This window comes from Thalassophryne amazonica, chromosome 9 (assembly GCF_902500255.1).
Source record: "Thalassophryne amazonica chromosome 9, fThaAma1.1, whole genome shotgun sequence".
NCBI classification, from domain to species: domain Eukaryota; kingdom Metazoa; phylum Chordata; class Actinopteri; order Batrachoidiformes; family Batrachoididae; genus Thalassophryne; species Thalassophryne amazonica.
In genome coordinates this window covers 97,312,257-97,333,391 of record NC_047111.1, presented here as the reverse complement: position 1 = coordinate 97,333,391, position 21,135 = coordinate 97,312,257, and the positions used below count along the sequence as shown (strand labels likewise).

At 36.9% G+C, this 21,135-nt stretch overlaps 1 protein-coding gene across 2 annotated transcripts in view; it reads left to right on the top strand.

The window, feature by feature from the left end:
* LOC117517691 (nesprin-1-like) overlaps positions 1-19,197 on the top strand; it is a 51,528-nt gene extending 32,331 nt beyond the window's left edge. For both annotated transcript variants that reach the window (XM_034178808.1, XM_034178806.1), the window contains exons 4-9: positions 102-2,522; positions 3,679-3,826; positions 3,911-6,993; positions 7,255-7,402; positions 11,063-11,872; positions 11,957-19,197. In XM_034178808.1, coding sequence (XP_034034699.1) covers positions 102-2,522; positions 3,679-3,826; positions 3,911-6,993; positions 7,255-7,402; positions 11,063-11,872; positions 11,957-18,304 — 12,958 coding nt within the window. In that variant the 3' untranslated portion in view covers positions 18,305-19,197. The remainder of the gene's footprint in view (positions 1-101; positions 2,523-3,678; positions 3,827-3,910; positions 6,994-7,254; positions 7,403-11,062; positions 11,873-11,956) is intronic.
* The last annotated feature ends 1,938 nt before the right edge of the window (positions 19,198-21,135 follow it).

Sequence of the window (21,135 nt, the reverse complement as noted above, 5' to 3'; positions counted from 1 at the left end):
TTTGAGGAGATAAATGAAGAGAAATCGAACTTGAAAGATCTGGCCATGCAAATTCAGAATGAAAAAGAACAACTTCATAATTTGATGAGCATCATTTCTTTGAAAGAAAAAGAACAAATGCAGAAGGATGATGAGCTCAACAGGCAAACACAAGAAGTGGAACACAACAGGAGCATTGTACTGGCAGAAAGAGAAGATCTGGAACAGCTGAAGACGGATCTGAACAAGAGGAAAGAAGAGGTTGAAGCTGCCATGGAAAATATCACTGAACAAAGAGAGCAGCTCAACCATATGAAGAGTCATATTGACGATGACAGAGAAATGCTTCATCAGGAAAAAAATAAAATGGAAGCAGATCTGTCTGAACTGAGAATGAGAGAAGATCTACTCAACAGTAATGTTCAGACAATAGAAAGTCTAAGAGCAAAACTCAAAGGAAGTAACCAAAAGAGACATGAGAACATTATCATGAAAACACGGAGACTGAAACAAAACCAGGAAGAAGTTCAAACATTATGTCTTTCATTGGAAGAAAAGTGTGCAGAACTTGACCAAGAGAGAAACAAGATACCTCATTTAATTGGCTTGTTACAAAGAGAAATGGAAGGTCTGATAATTTACTCAGACAAGACAAATCAATGGCAACAAAAACTTTTGGTTGAGAAACAAGATTTTGAGAAAATGAATACTGAACTTAAGGATGAAAAGGAGGATCATGACAAAGAGGCTGAGAGGATGATGAAAGAAAAACTGGACTTGGAGCAGATGAGATTTGACATCCAGAAACAAACAGACATATTGAAGCAACTTAAACAAGATACAAAGAAGGAAATGGAGATGTTGGAGTTCACAAAAACTGAAATCAAGAACAAAACTGAATATGCAGACAATATGTTTGAGGAGATAAATGAAGAGAAATCCAACTTGAAAGACCTGGTCATGCAAGTTCAGAATGAAAAAGAACAACTTCATAATTTGATGAGCATAATTTCTTTGAAAGAAAAAGAACAAATGCAGAAGGATGATGAGCTCAACAGGCAAACACAAGAAGTGGAACACAACAGGAGCATTGTACTGGCAGAAAGAGAAGATCTGGAACAGCTGAAGACAGATCTGAACAAGAGGAAAGAAGAGGTTGAAGCTGCCATGGAAAATATCACTGAACAAAGAGAGCAGCTCAACCATATGAAGAGTCATATTGACAATGACAGAGAAATGCTTCATCAGGAAAAAAATAAAATGGAAGCAGATCTGTCTGAACTGAGAATGAGAGAAGATCTACTCAACAGTAATGTTCAGACAATAGAAAGTCTAAGAGCAAAACTCAAAGAAAGTAACCAAAAGAGACATGAGAACATTATCATGAAAACACGGAGACTGAAACAAAACCAGGAAGAAGTTCAAACATTATGTCTTTCATTGGAAGAAAAGTGTGCAGAACTTGACCAAGAGAGAAACAAGATACCTCATTTAATTGGCTTGTTACAAAGAGAAATGGAAGGTCTGATAATTTACTCAGACAAGACAAATCAATGGCAACAAAAACTTTTGGTTGAGAAACAAGATTTTGAGAAAATGAATACTGAACTTAAGGATGAAAAGGAGGATCATGACAAAGAGGCTGAGAGGATGATGAAAGAAAAACTGGACTTGGAGCAGATGAGATTTGACATCCAGAAACAAACAGACATATTGAAGCAACTTAAACAAGATACAAAGAAGGAAATGGAGATGTTGGAGTTCACAAAAACTGAAATCAAGAACAAAACTGAATATGCAGACAGTATGTTTGAGGAGATAAATGAAGAGAAATCCAACTTGAAAGACCTGGTCATGCAAGTTCAGAATGAAAAAGAACAACTTCATAATTTGATGAGCATCATTTCTTTGAACGAAAAAGAACAAATGCAGAAGGATGATGAGCTCAACAGGCAAACACAAGAAGTGGAACACAACAGGAGCACTGTACTGGCAGAAAGAGAAGAACTGGAAAAGTTGAGGAAGGATTTCAACAAGAGGAAAGAAGAGGTTGAAGCTGCCATGGAAAATATCACTGAACAAAGAGAGCAGCTCAACCATATGAAGAGTCATATTGACAATGACAGAGAAATGCTTCAAAATGATAAAGATAAAATGGAAGCAGATCTGTCTGAACTGAGAATGAGAGAAGATCTACTCAACAGTAATGTTCAGACAATAGAAAGTCTAAGAGCAAAACTCAAAGAAAGTAACCAAAAGAGACATGAGAACATTATCATGAAAACACGGAGACTGGAACAAAACCAGGAAGAAGTTCAAACATTATGTCTTTCATTGGAAGAAAAGTGTGCAGAACTTGACCAAGAGAGAAACAAGATACCTCATTTAATTGGCTTGTTACAAAGAGAAATGGAAGGTCTGATAATTTACTCAGACAAGACAAATCAATGGCAACAAAAACGTCTGGCTGAGAAACAAGATTTTGAGAAAATGAATACTGAAGTTAAGGATGAAAAGGAGGATCATGACAAAGAGGCTGAGAGGATGATGAAAGAAAAACTGGACTTGGAGCAGATGACTTTTGACATCCAGAAACAAACAGACATACTAACACAACTAAAACAAGACACAAAGAAGGAAATGGAGATGTTGGAGTTCACAAAAACTGAAGTGAAGAACAAAACTGAATACGCAGACAGTCTGTTTGAGGAGATAAATGAAGAGAAATCCAACTTGGAAAATCTGGCCATGCAAGTTCAGAATGAAAAAGAACAACTTCATAATTTGATGAGCATCATTTCTTTGAACGAAAAAGAACAAATGCAGAAGGATGATGAGCTCAACAGGCAAACACAAGAAGTGGAACACAACAGGAGCATTGTACTGGCAGAAAGAGAAGAACTGACAACAGTTGAAGGAAGGATTTCAAAAGAAGGAAAGAAGAGGTTGAAGCTGCATGGAAAATATCACTGACCAAAGAGCAACAGCTCAACCATATGAAGAGTCATATTGACAATGACAGAGAAATGCTTCATCAGGAAAAAAATAAAATGGAAGCAGATCTGTCTGAACTGAGAATGAGAGAAGATCTACTCAACAGTAATTCAGGACAATAGAAAGTCTAAGAGCAAAACTCAAAGAAAGTAACCAAAAGAGACATGAGAACATTATCATGAAAACACTGAGACTGAAACAAAACCAGGAAGATGTTCAAACATTATGTCTTTCATTGGAAGAAAAGTGTGCAGAACTTGACCAAGAGAGAAACAAGATACCTCATTTAATTGGCTTGTTGCAAAGAGAAATGGAAGGTCTGATAATTTACTCAGACAGGACAAATCAATGGCAACAGAAACTTCTGGTTGAGAAACAAGATTTTGAGAAAATGAATACTGAACTTAAGGATGAAAAGGAGGATCATGACAAAGAGGCTGAGAGGATGATGAAAGAAAAACTGGACTTGGAGCAGATGAGATTTGACATCCAGAAACAAACAGACATATTGAAGCAACTTAAACAAGATACAAAGAAGGAAATGGAGATGTTGGAGTTCACAAAAACTGAAGTGAACAACAAAACTGAACATGCAGACAGTCTGTTTGAGGAGATAAATGAAGAGAAATCGAACTTGAAAGACCTGGTCATGCAAATTCTGAATGAAAAAGAACAACTTCATAATTTGATGAGCATCATTTCTTTGAAAGAAAAAGAACAAATGCAGAAGGATGATGAGCTCAACAGGCAAACACAAGAAGTGGAACACAACAGGAGCATTGTACTGGCAGAAAGAGAAGATCTGGAACAGTTGAAGAAGGATCTGAACAAGAGGAAAGAAGAGGTTGAAGCTGCCATGGAAAATATCACTGAACAAAGAGAGCAGCTCAACCATATGAAGAGTCATATTGACGATGACAGAGAAATGCTTCATCAGGAAAAAAATAAAATGGAAGCAGATCTGTCTGAACTGAGAATGAGAGAAGATCTACTCAACAGTAATGTTCAGACAATAGAAAGTCTAAGAGCAAAACTCAAAGAAAGTAACCAAAAGAGACATGAGGACATTATCATGAAAACACGGAGACTGGAACAAAACCAGGAAGATGTTCAAACATTATGTCTTTCATTGGAAGAAAAGTGTGCAGAACTTGACCAAGAGAGAAACAAGATACCTCATTTCATTGGCTTGTTGCAAAGAGAAATGGAAGGTCTGATAATTTACTCAGACAAGACAAATAAATGGCAACAGAAACTTCTGGTTGAGAAACAAGATTTTGAGAAACTGAATACTGAACTTAAGGATGAAAAGGAGGATCATGACAAAGAGGCTGAGAGGATGATGAAAGAAAAACTGGACTTGGAGCAGATGAGATTTGACATCCAGAAACAAACAGACATATTGAAGCAACTTAAACAAGATACAAAGAAGGAAATGGAGATGTTGGAGTTCACAAAAACTGAAGTGAACAACAAAACTGAACATGCAGACAGTATGTTTGAGGAGATAAATGAAGAGAAATCGAACTTGAAAGACCTGGCCATGCAAATTCAGAATGAAAAAGAACAACTTCATAATTTGATGAGCATCATTTCTTTGAAAGAAAAAGAACACATACAGATGGATGATGAGCTCAACAGGCAAACACAAGAAGTGGAACACAACAGGAGCATTGTACTGGCAGAAAGAGAAGATCTACAACAGTTGAAGAAGGATTTCAAAAAGAAGAAAGAAGAGGTTGAAGCTGCAATGGAAAATATCATTGACCAAAGACAACAGCTCAACCATATGAAGAGTCATATTGACAATGACAGAGAAATGCTTCATCAGGAAAAAAATAAAATGGAAGCAGATCTGTCTGAACTGAGAATGAGAGAAGATCTACTCAACAGTAATGTTCAGACAATAGAAAGTCTAAGAGCAAAACTCAAAGAAAGTAACCAAAAGAGACATGAGAACATTATCATGAAAACACGGAGACTGAAACAAAACCAGGAAGAAGTTCAAACATTATGTCTTTCATTGGAAGAAAAGTGTGCAGAACCTGACCAAGAGAGCAACAAGATACCTCATTTCATTGGCTTGTTGCAAAGAGAAATGGAAGGTCTGATAATTTACTCAGACAAGACAAATCAATGGCACCAGAAACTTCTGGCTGAGAAACAAGATTTTGAGAAAATGAATACTGAACTTAAGGATGAAAAGGAGGATCATGACAAAGAGGCTGAGAGGATGATGAAAGAAAAACTGGACTTGGAGCAGATGAGATTTGACATCCAGAAACAAACAGACATATTGAAGCAACTTAAACAAGATACAAAGAAGGAAATGGAGATGTTGGAGTTCACAAAAACTGAACTGAAGAACAAAACTGAAAATGCAGACAGTCTGTTTGAGGAGATAAATGAAGAGAAATCCAACTTGAAAGACCTGGCCATGCAAGTTCAGAATGAAAAAGAACAATTTCATAATTTGATGAGCATCATTTCTTTGAAAGAAAAAGAACAAATGCAGAAGGATGATGACCTCAACAGGCAAACACAAGAAGTGGAACACAACAGGAGCATTGTACTGGCAGAAAGAGAAGATCTGGAACAGCTGAAGACAGATCTGAACAAGAGGAAAGAAGAGGTTGAAGCTGCCATGGAAAATATCACTGAACAAAGAGAGCAGCTCAACCATATGAAGAGTCATATTGACAATGACAGAGAAATGCTTCATAATGATAAAGATAAAATGGAAGCAGATCTGTCTGAACTGAGAATGAGAGAAGATCTACTCAACAGTAACATCCAGACAATAGAAACTCTCACAGCAAAACTCAAAGAAAGTAACCAAAAGAGACATGAGGACATTATCATGAAAACACAGAGACTGGAACAAAACCAGGAAGATGTTCAAACATTATGTCTTTCATTGGAAGAAAAGTGTGCAGAACTTGACCAAGAGAGAAACAAGATACCTCATTTAATTGGCTTGTTACAAAGAGAAATGGAAGGTCTGATAATTTACTCAGACAAAACAAATCAATGGCAACAGAAACTTCTGGTTGAGAAACAAGATTTTGACATACTGAAGACTGAACTTAAGGAAGAAAAGGAGGATCATGACAAAGAGCCTGAGAGGATGATGAAAGAAAAACTGGACTTGGAGCAGATGAGGTCTGACATCCAGAAACAAACAGACATATTGAAGCAACTTAAACAAGACACAAAGAAGGAAATGGAGATGTTGGAGTTCACAAAAACTGAAATCAAGAACAAAACTGAATATGCAGACAGTATGTTTGAGGAGATAAATGAAGAGAAATCCAACTTGAAAGATCTGGCCATGCAAGTTCAGAATGAAAAAGAACAACTCCATAATTTGATGAGCATAATTTTTTTGAAAGAAAATGAACAAATGACGATGGATGATGAGCTCAAGAGGCAAAGACAAGAACTGGAACATAACAGGAGCATTGTACTGGCAGAAAGAGAAGAACTGGAACAGCTGAAGAAGGATTTCAACAAGAGGAAAGAAGAGGTTGAAGCAGCCATGGAAAATATCATTGAACAAAGAGAGAAGCTCAACCATATGAAGAGTCATATTGACAATGACAGAGAAATGCTTCAAAATGATAAAGATAAAATGGAAGCAGATCTGTCTGAACTGAGAATGAGAGAAGATCTACTCAACAGTAACATCCAAGGAATAGAAACTCTCACAGCCAAACTCAAAGAAAGTAACCGAAAGAGACATGAGAACATTATCTTGAAAACATCTGGACTGAAACAAAACCAGGAAGATGTTCAAAAATTATGTCTTTCATTGGAAGAAAAGTGTGCAGAACTTGACCAAGAGAGAAACAAGATACGTTATTTCATTGGCTTGTTGCAAAGAGAAATGGAAGGTCTGATAATTTACTCAGACAAGACAAATCAATGGCAAAAGAAACTTCTGGTTGAGAAACAAGATTTTGAGAAACTGAATATTGAACTTAAGGAAGAAAAGGAGGATCATGACAAAGAGGCTGAGAGGATGATGAAAGAAAAACTGGACTTGGAGCAGATGACTTTTGACATCCAGAAACAAACAGACATATTGAAGCAACTTAAACAAGATACAAAGAAGGAAATGGAGATGTTGGAGTTCACAAAAACTGGAGTGAACAACAAAACTGAACATGCAGACAGTCTGTTTGAGGAGATAAATGAAGAGAAATCGAACTTGAAAGACCTGGCCATGCAAATTCGGAATGGAAAAGAACAACTTCATAATTTGATGAGCATAATTTCTTTGAAAGAAAAAGAACAAATGCAGAAGGATGATGAGCTCAACAGGCAAACACAAGAAGTGGAACACAACAGGAGCACTGTACTGGCAGAAAGAGAAGAACTGGAAAAGTTGAGGAAGGATTTCAACAAGAGGAAAGAAGAGGTTGAAGCTGCCATGGAAAATATCATTGAACAAAGAGAGCAGCTCAACCATATGAAGAGTCAGATTGACAATGACAGAAAAATGCTTCAAAATGATAAAGATAAAATGGAAGCAGATCTGTCTGAACTGAGAATGAGAGAAGATCTACTCAACAGTAATGCTCAGAAAATAGAAAATCTAGCAGCAAAACTCAAAGAAATTAATCAAAAGAGACACAAGGACATCATCACAAAAACACAGAGACTGAAACAAAACCAGGAAGATGTTCTAACATTATGTCTTTCATTGGAAGAAAAGTGTGCAGAACTTGACCAAGAGAGAAACAAGATACCTCATTTCATTGGCTTGTTGCAAAGAGAAATGGAAGGTCTGATAATTTACTCAGACAAGACAAATCAATGGCAACAGAAACTTCTGGATGAGAAACAAGATTTTGAGAAAATGAATACTGAACTTAAGGATGAAAAGGAGGATCATGACAAAGAGGCTGAGAGGATGATGAAAGAAAAACTGGACTTGGAGCAGATGAGATTTGACATCCAGAAACAAACAGACATATTGAAGCAACTTAAACAAGATACAAAGAAGGAAATGGAGATGTTGGAGTTCACAAAAACTGAACTGAAGAACAAAACTGAACATGCAGACAATCTGTTTGAGGAGATAAATAAAGAGAAATCCAACTTGAAAGACCTGGCCATGCAAGTTCAGAATGAAAAAGAACAACTTCATAATTTGATGAGCATCATTTCTTTGAACGAAAAAGAACAAATGCAGAAGGATGATGAGCTCAACAGGCAAAGACAAGAACTGGAACACAACAGGAGCATTGTACTGGCAGAAAGAGAAGAATTGGAACAGCTGAAGAAGGATTTCAACAAGAGGAAAGAAGAGGTTGAAGCAGCCATGGAAAATATCATTGAACAAAGAGAGCAGCTCAACCATATGAAGAGTCATATTGACAATGACAGAGAAATGCTTCAAAATGATAAAGATAAAATGGAAGCAGATCTGTCTGAACTGAGAATGAGAGAAGATCTACTCAACAGTAACATCCAGGAATAGAAACTCTCACAGCCAAACTCAAAGAAAGTAACCAAAGAGACATGAGGACATTATCATGAAAACATCTGAGACTGAAACAAAACCAGGAAGAAGTTCAAAAATTATGTCTTTCATTGGAAGAAAAGTGTGCAGAACTTGACCAAGAGAGAAACAAGATACCTTATTTCATTGGCTTGTTACAAAGAGAAATGGAAGGTCTGATAATTTACTCAGACAAGACAAATCAATGGCAACAGAAACTTCTGGTTGAGAAACAAGATTTTGACAAACTGAAGACTGAACTTAAGGAAGAAAAGGAGGATCATGACAAAGAGGCTGAGAGGATGATGAAAGAAAAACTGGACTTGGAGCAGATGACTTTTGACATCCAGAAACAAACAGACATATTGAAGCAACTTAAACAAGATACAAAGAAGGAAATGGAGATGTTGGAGTTCACAAAAACTGAAGTGAACAACAAAACTGAACATGCAGACAGTCTGTTTGAGGAGATAAATGAAGAGAAATCGAACTTGAAAGACCTGGCCATGCAAATTCGGAATGGAAAAGAACAACTTCATAATTTGATGAGCATAATTTCTTTGAAAGAAAAAGAACAAATGCAGAAGGATGATGAGCTCAACAGGCAAACACAAGAAGTGGAACACAACAGGAGCATTGTACTGGCAGAAAGAGAAGAACTGGAAAAGTTGAGGAAGGATTTCAACAAGAGGAAAGAAGAGGTTGAAGCTGCCATGGAAAATATCATTGAACAAAGAGAGCAGCTCAACCATATGAAGAGTCATATTGACAATGACAGAAAAATGCTTCAAAATGATAAAGATAAAATGGAAGCAGATCTGTCTGAACTGAGAATGAGAGAAGATCTACTCAACAGTAATGCTCATAAAATAGAAAATCTAGCAGCAAAACTCAAAGAAATTAATCAAAAGAGACACAAGGACATTATCACAAAAACACAGAGACTGAAACAAAACCAGGAAGATGTTCAAACATTATGTCTTTCATTGGAAGAAAAGTGTGCAGAACTTGACCAAGAGAGAAACAAGATACCTCATTTCATTGGCTTGTTGCAAAGAGAAATGGAAGGTCTGATAATTTACTCAGACAAGACAAATCAATGGCAACAGAAACTTCTGGATGAGAAACAAGATTTTGAGAAAATGAATACTGAACTTAAGGATGAAAAGGAGGATCATGACAAAGAGGCTGAGAGGATGATGAAAGAAAAACTGGACTTGGAGCAGATGAGATTTGACATCCAGAAACAAACAGACATATTGAAGCAACTTAAACAAGATACAAAGAAGGAAATGGAGATGTTGGAGTTCACAAAAACTGAACTGAAGAACAAAACTGAACATGCAGACAATCTGTTTGAGGAGATAAATGAAGAGAAATCCAACTTGAAAGACCTGGCCATGCAAGTTCAGAATGAAAAAGAACAACTTCATAATTTGATGAGCATCATTTCTTTGAACGAAAAAGAACAAATGCAGAAGGATGATGAGCTCAACAGGCAAAGACAAGAACTGGAACACAACAGGAGCATTGTACTGGCAGAAAGAGAAGAATTGGAACAGCTGAAGAAGGATTTCAACAAGAGGAAAGAAGAGGTTGAAGCAGCAATGGAAAATATCATTGACCAAAGAAAGCAGCTCAACCATATGAAGAGTCATATTGACAATGACAGAGAAATGCTTCAAAATGATAAAGATAAAATGGAAGCAGATCTGTCTGAACTGAGAATGAGAGAAGATCTACTCAACAGTAACATACAGGGAATAGAAACTCTCACAGCCAAACTCAAAGAAAGTAACCAAAAGAGACATGAGGACATTATCATGAAAACACAGAGACTGAAACAAAACCAGGAAGAAGTTCAAACATTATGTCTTTCATTGGAAGAAAAGTGTGCAGAACTTGACCAAGAGAGAAACAAGATACCTCATTTCATTGGCTTGTTACAAAGAGAAATGGAAGGTCTGATAATTTACTCAGACAAGACAAATCAATGGCAACAGAAACTTCTGGCTGAGAAACAAGATTTTGAGAAACTGAATACTGAACCTAAGGATGAAAAGGAGGATCATGACAAAGAGGCTGAGAGGATGATGAAAGAAAAACTGGACTTGGAGCAGATGAGGTTTGACATCCAGAAACAAACAGACATACTAACACAACTAAAACAAGACACAAAGAAGGAAATGGAGATGCTGGACTTCACAAAAACTGAAGTGAACAACAAAACTGAACATGCAGACAATCTGTTTGAGGAGATAAATGAAGAGAAATCGAACTTGAAAGACCTGGCCATGCAAATTCAGAATGAAAAAGAACAACTTCATAATTTGATGAGCATAATTTCTTTGAAAGAAAAAGAACAAATGCAGAAGGATGATGAGCTCAACAGGCAAACACAAGAAGTGGAACACAACAGGAGCATTGTACTGGCAGAAAGAGAAGAATCTGGAACAGTTGAAGAAGGATCTCAACAAGAGAAAAGAAGAGGTTGAAGCTGCCATGGAAAATATCACTGAACAAAGAGAGCAGCTCAACCATATGAAGAGTCATATTGACAATGACAGAGAAATGCTTCATCAGGAAAAAAATAAAATGGAATCAGATCTGTCTGAACTGAGAATGAGAGAAGATCTACTCAACAGTAACATCCAGACAATAGAAAGTCTAAGAGCAAAACTCAAAGAAAGTAACCAAAAGAGACATGAGGACATTATCATGAAAACACGGAGACTGGAACAAAACCAGGAAGATGTTCAAACATTATGTCTTTCATTGGAAGAAAAGTGTGCAGAACTTGACCAAGAGAGAAACAAGATACCTCATTTCATTGGCTTGTTACAAAGAGAAATGGAAGGTCTGATAATTTACTCAGACAAGACAAATCAATGGCAACAGAAACTTCTGGTTGAGAAACAAGATTTTGATATACTGAAGACTGAACTTAAGGAAGAAAAGGAGGGTCATGACAAAGAGGCTGAGAGGATGATGAAAGAAAAACTGGACTTGGAGCAGACGAGGTTTGACAGCAAGAAACAAACAGACATATTAAAACAACTTAAACAAGACACAAAAAAGGAAATGGAGAAGTTGGAGTTCACAAAAACTGAACTGAACAACAAAACTGTACATGCAGACAGTCTGTTTGAGGAGATAAATGCAGAGAAATCCAACTTGAAAGACCTGGCCATGCAACTTCAGAATGAAAAAGAACAACTTCATAATTTGATGAGCATCATTTCTTTGAACGAAAAAGAACAAATGCAGATGGATGATGAGCTCAAGAGGCAAACACAAGAAGTGGAACACAACAGGAGCATTGTACTGGCAGAAAGAGAAGAACTGGAACAGTTGAAGAAGGATTTCAACAAGAGAAAAGAAGAGGTTGAAGCTGCCATGGAAAATATCATTGAACAAAGAGAACAGCTCAACCATATGAAGAGTCATATTGACAATGACAGAGAAATGCTTCATCAGGAAAAAAACAAAATGGAAGCAGATCTGTCTGAACTGAGAATGAGAGAAGATCAACTCAAAAGAAACATCCAGACAATAGAAACTCTAACAGCAAAACTCAAAGAAATGAATCAAAAGAGACATGAGGACATTATCACAAAAACACTGAGACTGAAACAAAACCAAGAAGATGTTCAGAAATTATGTCTTTCACTCAAGCAAAAGTGTGCAGAACTTGATCAAGACACAAACCAAAGAACAGATTTCATTGAATTAATAAGGAGTGGACATTCTCTGCTGTTAAATTTGTCAAGCTTGACAAATAAATGGCAACATAAATTTCTGCTTGAGAAACAAGACCTTGAGAAACTGATGACTGACCTGATGGAAGAAAGGGCAGATCTTCAAAATGTAACTGAGAGGACAAAAAAAGAGAAAATGGACTTGGAACAGATACATTCTGACATTCAGAAACAAATAGACATGTTAAAACAACAGCAAGAAGAAACAAAAAAGGAAAAGGAGATGCTGGAGTTCACAAAAACTGAACTGAAGAATAAAACTGAACATGCACATAGTCTGTTTAAGATGATAAATGAAGAGAAATCCAGCTTGAAAGATCTGGCCAAGCAAGTTCAGAATGAAAAAGGACATCTTCAGAAATTGATGGGCATCATTTCTTTGAAAGAACATGAACAAATGCAGAAGGATGATGAACTCAACAGGCAAATACAAGAAGTGGAACAAAACAGGAGCATTGTACTGGCAGAAAGAGAACATCTGGAACATTTGAAGAAGGATCTCAACAAGAAGAAAGCAGAGGTTGAAGCTGCAATAGAAAATATCATTGAACAAAGAGAGCAGCTCAACCATATGAAGAGTCGTATTGACAATGACAGACAAATGCTTAAAAATGAAAAAGATAAAATGGAAGCAGATCTGTCTGAAGTGAAAATGAGAGAAGATCTACTCAACAGTAACATCCAGACAATAGAAACTCTTACAAGAAAACTCAAAGAAATGAATCTGAAGAGACATGAGGACTTTAAACTGAAACTTGAAAGACTGGAACAAAAAAATGAATATGTTCAAAAATTATGTCATTCATTGGAGCCAAGGACTACCCATCTTCATCAACAGAGAAACAAAATATTTAATTTAACTTACATGATACAGAAAGAAAAGAAAGGTCTCGCTGATGTGACACATCAATGGCAGCGGAACAGTCTGTTGGAAAAACATGATTTTGAAAAACTCAAGACTAATCTGAAGGAAGAACAGGAGGAGCTCTCCAAAATTGCTGAGCAAATGAACAAGGAGAAAATGGACCTGATGCTTAAGAAGGCTGGCATCCGAAACATATGGAATCAACTGGAACGAGCTGAACACGATTTAGCAAAGGGAAAACACATACTGGAAACAGCAATGACTAAGATGCAAAACATGAGAATACACACTGATACCCTTCTTGATGTAACAAAAACAGAGAGAAAGAATATTCAAAGCTTGTCTTTTCAGATTCAGAGAGAGAAGCATCAACTTGAGAATGCGTTGAAAGGTACTGCCTTGAAACAAATACAACAATTAAAATACAGTAACAGGCAAACTGAAGAAGTAAAGAAAATTACAAGCACTGTATTGGCAGTACAAACTGAACTTCAACTTTTCAAAAAGGACATGAACATGAAGACAGAAGAGGTTGGAGCAACCATGAAGAGTCTGAGTATCAACAAAGAACAAACCAGCCAAATGAAGATTGATATCAGCAAAGACAGAGAAATGCTTCTGAACAGAAAACACAATATCAGAAGAAAAATTACTGAGTTTATAATCAGAGAGAATCAACTGCTGTGTGAAACAGAGAATATGACAACGCTGAGAGAAAGGTTTACTGCCTTGATCGAAAGGACGGGTTCAGACATCAAAAACAAAATGTGCAAACTGGAAGTAAACAATGAAGATTTCCAAAAGCTGTGCATTTTATTCCAACAAAAACAAAGAGAACTTGATCAAGTGATAGACACCAGCCCCAGTTATATTGAGATGTTCCAACAACAAATGCAAGTTCTGAAGAGTGTGGCATCAGATATGGTCCTGCACAGAGAAGACATGAAAAATCACATGAAGTTAGAAATAGAGACCCTACAAAAGCTGAAAGGAGATTTGAAACAACAGAGGGGTGATCTTGATCGCACGATTGCAATGACAGCTCAAGAGAAACTCAACTTACAGCTGATAAGTTCTGGCATCCAACATCTAACTGACAAATTAGAACAACTGAGGCAAGAGATAAACAGAGAAAAGGAGAGGTTGGAGTTCACCATAGTTGAGCTGCAGAATAAAACAGATTACGCAGATAGTCTGTTTGATGAGATCAAAATGCAGAAATACAATATTGCAGTTTTGGCTATGCAGGTTGACAACAAAAGAGAAGAACTTAATCATGGGATAAACTTAATGATGTTGAAAGAAAAAGAACAACAGATCAAGGATGAAGAAATTAGAAATCAAATGCAAGAACTGCAAAACAACAGGAGCATTATCTTCACAGAAAAAGAAGATCTGGAACTTCTGAGTAAAGATCTCAAAAGCAAGAAAGAAGAGGTTGAAACTGCCATGGATGGTGTAAGTGTTCAAAGAAAGGAGCTCAATCAGATAATGATTAGTATTCAGAATGACAGACAAATACTTCAAAATGAAAAATATCAAATGGAAGCATGCCTATATGATCTGAAATCGAAAAAGGATCAACTCATAGCTGACATCATGTCCGTAAAAATTTCCACAATGAAACTTCAGCAGGTTCCCAAAAGGGTATATGAGACCATCAGACTGAAAACCGAGAGACTGGAAAGAAACAGTGAACACGTGCAAAAAGTATGCCTCGCCCTGCAGCAAAATCTTGCAGGTTTTGATCAAGAGAGAAACAAGATATCTCATTTAACTGATGTTGTACAAAGAGAAAAGAGTAATCTCATCTGTATAATGTCAGGAATTGCAGTGCAGAAAGAAGGCATGGAAAGTAACCTTCAGCAAAACCTTCTGTCTGAACAGCACAGTCTCAGAAAGCTCAAGGACGAGCTAAAGAATGAGAGGGAAGAGCTCAACAGATGGACTGAGATGATGACCAATGAGAAGTTAAGCTTGGATCTGATGAGGTCTGACATCCAGAAGCAAAGTGAAATTGTTGACCATGATGAAAAGTATATAAGAGAAGAAAAATACAGGCTGGCAACTGCAAAGACTGAAATACAAAATAAGATGGAACATGCAAATACTCTGTTTGATCAAGTAAACAGAGAGAAAAACAAAATTACAGATCTGACAATTCAGCTTCAGGCAAAAAGAGACCACCTTCAAAGGGTTATGGATGTTATTGTCTTTAAAGAATTACAACAAGAAAGTACGGAGGACAAGTTGAAAAAACAAACGCAAGAGCTACACACCTGTTCTGATATTATACATGCACAAAGGGAAGAAGTGGAGTTGTTGAGGAATGATTTCAACAAACACAAAGGGGAGTTTGAAAATGCCAGGGACAGTATGAGAAATGACAAGGAACAACTCAGTCAGATGAAGGTGAATACTGAAATGGACAGACAAATGCTTGAGCATGAAAAATACAATATCCAGGGACAATTGTCTGAGCTGAGAATGAGAGAAGACAAACTCATGAGTAAAACAGTGCACATGGAGAATCTAAGAGTAAAACTAAAACAGATGAATGCAACGATATGCAAAGATATCAAAATAAAAATGGACATATTGCAGCAAAACCAGAAGAATGTGCAAAATAGCTGCAGTGCATTGGAAGGATATCTTGGAGACCTTAATCAAAAGACAGAAAAGGTACCCTTTTTCACTGAACGCATAAAGCAAGAAAAGGATGGTCTGAGAGGTATACTGTCGGAGATGAGCATACAGAAAACAAGAATGGAGAACCAGTGGCAGCAGAAACCTCTGTTGGAAAAACAAGACATTGACAAAATCAAGGCAGAGCTGGAGCAAGAGAGGAAAGATCTTGATAGAGCAAATGAGATGATTAATAAAGAGAAACTCAACTTAGGGCTGATAAGGTCTGACATCCAGAAGCAAAGTCAAATAATAGAACAATATAAAAAAGATATTAAAAAAGAGAAAGACTTGCTGGGAATTGCAAAGAAGGAGATAGACAATAAAAAAGACAATCTAAGTCATCTGTTTGAGGAGATACACAGAGAAAAAGCCAGCATGAAACATCTGGCTGATTGTTTGTTTGATGAGATAAAGAGTGACAAATCCAAAATGAAAGATCTCGCCTTTCAGGTTCAGAAAGAAAAGGAACAGCTTCAAAACATCGTCAGCACTTTTGTCTTAAAGCAAAAACAAAAAGAATGGACAGAAACTAAAATAATAAAACAAGCACAAAACCTGCGAAGCAACATGAGCGTTCTTCTCGCACAGAGAGAAGAACTGAACATGTTGAAGAAAGATCTGAAAATAACCAATCAAGAGATTAAAGCTGCAGTGGACATTATTGGTGGGGAGAGAGAACAGCTCCAATCGGTGAAGAATAGGATGGATGAAAGCAGAAAAATTCTTGAGGACAAAAAGAAAACAATGAATGAACAACCTGACCTCAGAGTAACAGATGATCAATTGATGATTGGAAGTGAACAAACACAACAGCTGAGAGGGTATCTTAAAGAGGCTGTTCAAAGGACATGTGACACCATCCAAAGGAAAATGGGTCAAATAGAAGAGAACAATCAACAAGTGAAAAAAGTGTATGATGTACTGGAGCAAAACCAAGTGGAACTTATTGAAAAGAAAGCAAACGTGAGTTGTTACAATGAGCTGTTAGAGTGTGAAAAGGAACGCTTAATGAGTTTAATGTCAGAAGAAATGCAAAATCAGTCCATGACAAAGTCAGCGTTGGAAAAACAAGATCTTGAAGAATTGAAGGCAAAGACGCTGCAGCAGAGCAAGTATCTTAACCGAGTGAGAGAAATATTCACCAAAGAGAAAATACACTTTGACTCTTTACATTCCAGCATCCAGAAACAAACAGAGATGTTAGAGTGGGTTAAGGAACAAGTCAGCGAAGAAAAAGAAAAATGGTACACTGCAAAAACTGAGCTTCAAACTCAGAAAGAAAGCACCAATAGGCTGCTTGTTGAGATACAGCGAGAGAAAAAACTACTTCATGACCTAAAGGCAAATATCGAGACTGGGAGAAGAGTGCTTTTGAACAACCAAAAGGGGATGGAAGAAGAACTGGTTGAGCTGAAAATGAAATATCTTCATCTCCAGCGGGCACTGAAATCCATGAGGACAAAACTCACACAGCTGAATCAGAAGACACGTGAAGACATGAGAACAAATCTGGAAGGATTAGACCAGAAAAACAGGCACATACACCATCTGAACACAATATTGCAAGAGACATGTGATGAATTTAAGAAACAAATATTTGAAATCAAAAGTTATCATGATCTGATACAAAGAGAGAAGCATGTAGTGACAATGACGTCTGACAAGGAGGTACAAACCAAAGGATGGGAGCAAGAGCATGAGGTGGATGCTCTGCAGAAAGTTACTTCAGATGTTACAATACAGACTGAAGAAGTTGAAAGTCAATTCACATCAGTAGTAGACCAACATGATCTTGGCAGAAACATAAATCAAAACACAAAAACTATGAGGGAAGGTCTGCCAACTGTAGTGAAGGATAAAGAAGTAGAAAATGACTGGAAAGAGTTTATGCCGTCCACTTCAGTGGAAGATCAGGTTGATTCTACAGATGGGAAAATTTCAAAAAGGCACTATTTGAGAAAAATGTGGAAGGACACGAAATTGGAACGGCAGGAGATTGACCACATGAAGCGCAGAGGACATCAGATAAGAAACAACTTGCAGAATAAACTCAAGGTGATCAATCAGTTTGTTAAGACAAGTTGGTTAAATAAAGAAAAGGAAAAACTGGAGCACAAAAAGTTGGAACAAGGACTATCTAAGGACAAGAATCCATCATCTACAAGTGAAAGGGAAACAGAATATAATATACAAGATGATAAATATGCAGAGTTTGAACAACTCAGAGTTGAAGTGCTCAGTGAGATTGACAAACTCACTGTCAAAGAAAAAGGGTCAAAGACAGTGCAAACGTGTGACAAAGCCAATCAGACATTCCAGACGGACGCACGTACTGGAGATGCAATAGTGCAGGTAACAGAAGAAAAGGCTTCAACTGAACTATATCAAGAGCAGATGAATGTAGAAGGTGTAGCAAAGAGATCGAGTGGACTGCTCGGCCACTTTTTGCACTATTGTAATCGCTGTTGCTCCCCCTGCTGTGCTTGTTGTAGGCAAACATGCCAAGAGCAGTAACAGGACAGTTTTTTTTTTTTTTTTTTTACTGCCATCATCAGCATTAATAGTTTTGGTGTATGTGTGATGAAAATGCTGAAATGTAAAGTATTACAATGTTTATGTTTTTTTTACAATTATGTGTGATGCCATCTACCTATTTAGATTTGTGTGTGTGTGTGTCTGTGTTCCAGCTGATTGCAGTGTTTAAAGAGTTTGGAAGACAGATTTTTCTTTATTTGTACTGTTTTTCACATTCTAAAAGTAGTTAAACTACAAGACGTTTTGGACTAACAGCACAGTGGTAAAACGATTAAACTTGGATAATTGGAATCATCGGCCTGCAACATACATACATTTGTATTACATATATATTCCTTAAAATTTTAATATTATTAGACACTTTGACACATTTACTAGTTGAGCAAGTAACAAAATAATTTCTAATGAAAACAAACAAACAAACAAAACAAAATCAGATCATGTAGTCATTTATTTATAGACCTGAGTCCAAAATGTCAAGTATGTTAATCTGGAAAAAGTGCCTTATTTTTTTTTTTTTCTGGATCAGCATTCAGCACCATAAATTAGTAATTAAAAACATCCTTTATTATCTTGTTCAGCATGCTGCTTAATACAATCTTTGAAGCATTTTTTGGAGTGTTCACATATACAGGTTATGCTGAAATCAGTGAACAATTTAGCAACAAATACTATGTTCTTTTTAAAGAGGTTTTGGCCTGATACACCAGCAACATTTTAAATAAACCTGGTGCCACCTGGTAAAGTTCAGTCATATAGAACATCTTAGTTTTTTTTTTGTTGTTGTTGCTGTTGTTTTTGAGATTTAAATACGCAATTGTATAACATTGTGAATCAGCCCTTCTTCATAAAATAAAAATCTATACATATTCTTTCAACGAATCATGTATTCTGTAGTACTTTGATTTGTTTATTTTATTCTAATATAATAAAATAATAATAATAATTTTACTATGTGTTTATTACTGAATTATTACTTGGTTACTACATGGTGCAGTTTGCTAAATTGTTTATTATATTGTCATGTATAAAAGGCGTTTTTCATGAACATATATGTACGTCTGTGAAAAACTTTCACACAAACTTTCCAACAAAAGCCACCGTAACATTTCTTTTATCATCAAGAATACGTGGAGTACCTTGTTTATATACATTAGTTCATGCAATCACCACCAGGGGCATGTCAAGCACGTAGTATGCACATTACCCATAGTGTTTCACTCTATATGTAATTTTATACTATTGTAAAGATTTTCAGAATCTTTGTCTATTATTTGTTAGGTCTCTCGTTCAGCATCAACTCGCTCCTTATATCGTTCTACTGCCTGCAAGCTCTGGATGCCACACAGAGGTTAACGTACACGTCAACTTCACCCTTAAATTACCAGTATCTTACGGGCCTATCATCAAGAAATCTGGACTGTCAGAAGCGAAACAATCACAAATGTCTTCAAAATCCCATACCCTGGCATTGCCCAGGTATAGTAGTGTCAGTTTTGTTTATAAAGGCCAAGCAGGGGATTTAGGGATTTAAAATCAATTTAAAAAAAAAAGCAAAACTAGGATTACATGCAATTGGGCTGCACAGTATTGTTTGAACCCCTGTGTGATATTATGGGATCTGACCTCTTCCGGGGACAGTCTGCCATTGTGCAACACAAAGACAGCATCACTTCACACAGAAAAATGGTGTAACCATTTTGTTTTTGGCTGCAATCGCTGCTGCAGTCGCGAAAAGTGTAGTTTGTTTTCGGTTCCCAGTGGAGAAGGGAAGACGAGGCAAATGGGAGAGGTCGTGTCGGAAAGTTTTAGCAAGAATAGAATAGAATAGAATTTATTATCATTGTACATGACACCAGAAAAAAAAATACTGTGCATGACAATGAAATTAAAAACAATCTCTTAAAAGCACATTTAAAGATGTTTCTGTGTAGGCTCTCAGTTGTCCAGGTGGTTTTCATAGTAGAGAAGCTTGAATCTTCGACTGGACTGGGTTGCTTGACGCGACGACGTTTCGCTTCAAATTGCAGAAGCTTCTTCAGTAGAGAAGAAGAGTCAAGACAGAAGTCAGACCACCAGAGCAAGAATTTTAGCTGAAGAAGCATCTGCGATTTGAAGCGAAATGTCCTCGCGTCAAGCCACCCAGTCCAGTCGAAGATTCAAGCTTCTCTACACATTTAAAGACTTAAGACTTAATGTGAATAATGAGGAGTTGAAGGTGGACAGAGTAGCCGTTGCCCAAAAACTCAGATAAATTGATGTGTTCCTGACGGGGACAGACAAGTGAATGGGCGATAATGAGGCTGCCCCCAGAGGTATATTTTTTGCGTCATATGCTTTCATTTAACCCCTATATTGCCCACCCTCAAACGGGACTACGGTGCCCAATTCTTAAAACAATTACAGTACTTCAGAATGGTTTCTCATACACAAGAGCCATTTTATACTTACATACATTTTGTGTGTACTTATATATAATTTATTAACTTAAAAAGGTCACACAAAATGTTTGCTTCTATCTGCACTTAAAGTCAAAGTTTAATTTGGGTTTATACAAGTTGGATGATGGTACCATGCGTTTAGAAAACTCTGATGCCCCTTTGCAGCATTAGGGTACTGGACTGAGAATATATTTATCCCAATTTCTGAGCTGACTGTGGGCTGGGCCGAGGTGCACGGAAAGAAGACCAAAAAAGTACTATTCCTATCTTCTGCTGAGCTGTGTTCCTGCTTGGGAGGATTCAGTGCCAAATGCGGGCAGGTGGAAGCTGCTTCAGGAAATCAGCTGAAGTCAACCGTGTTGTTATTTG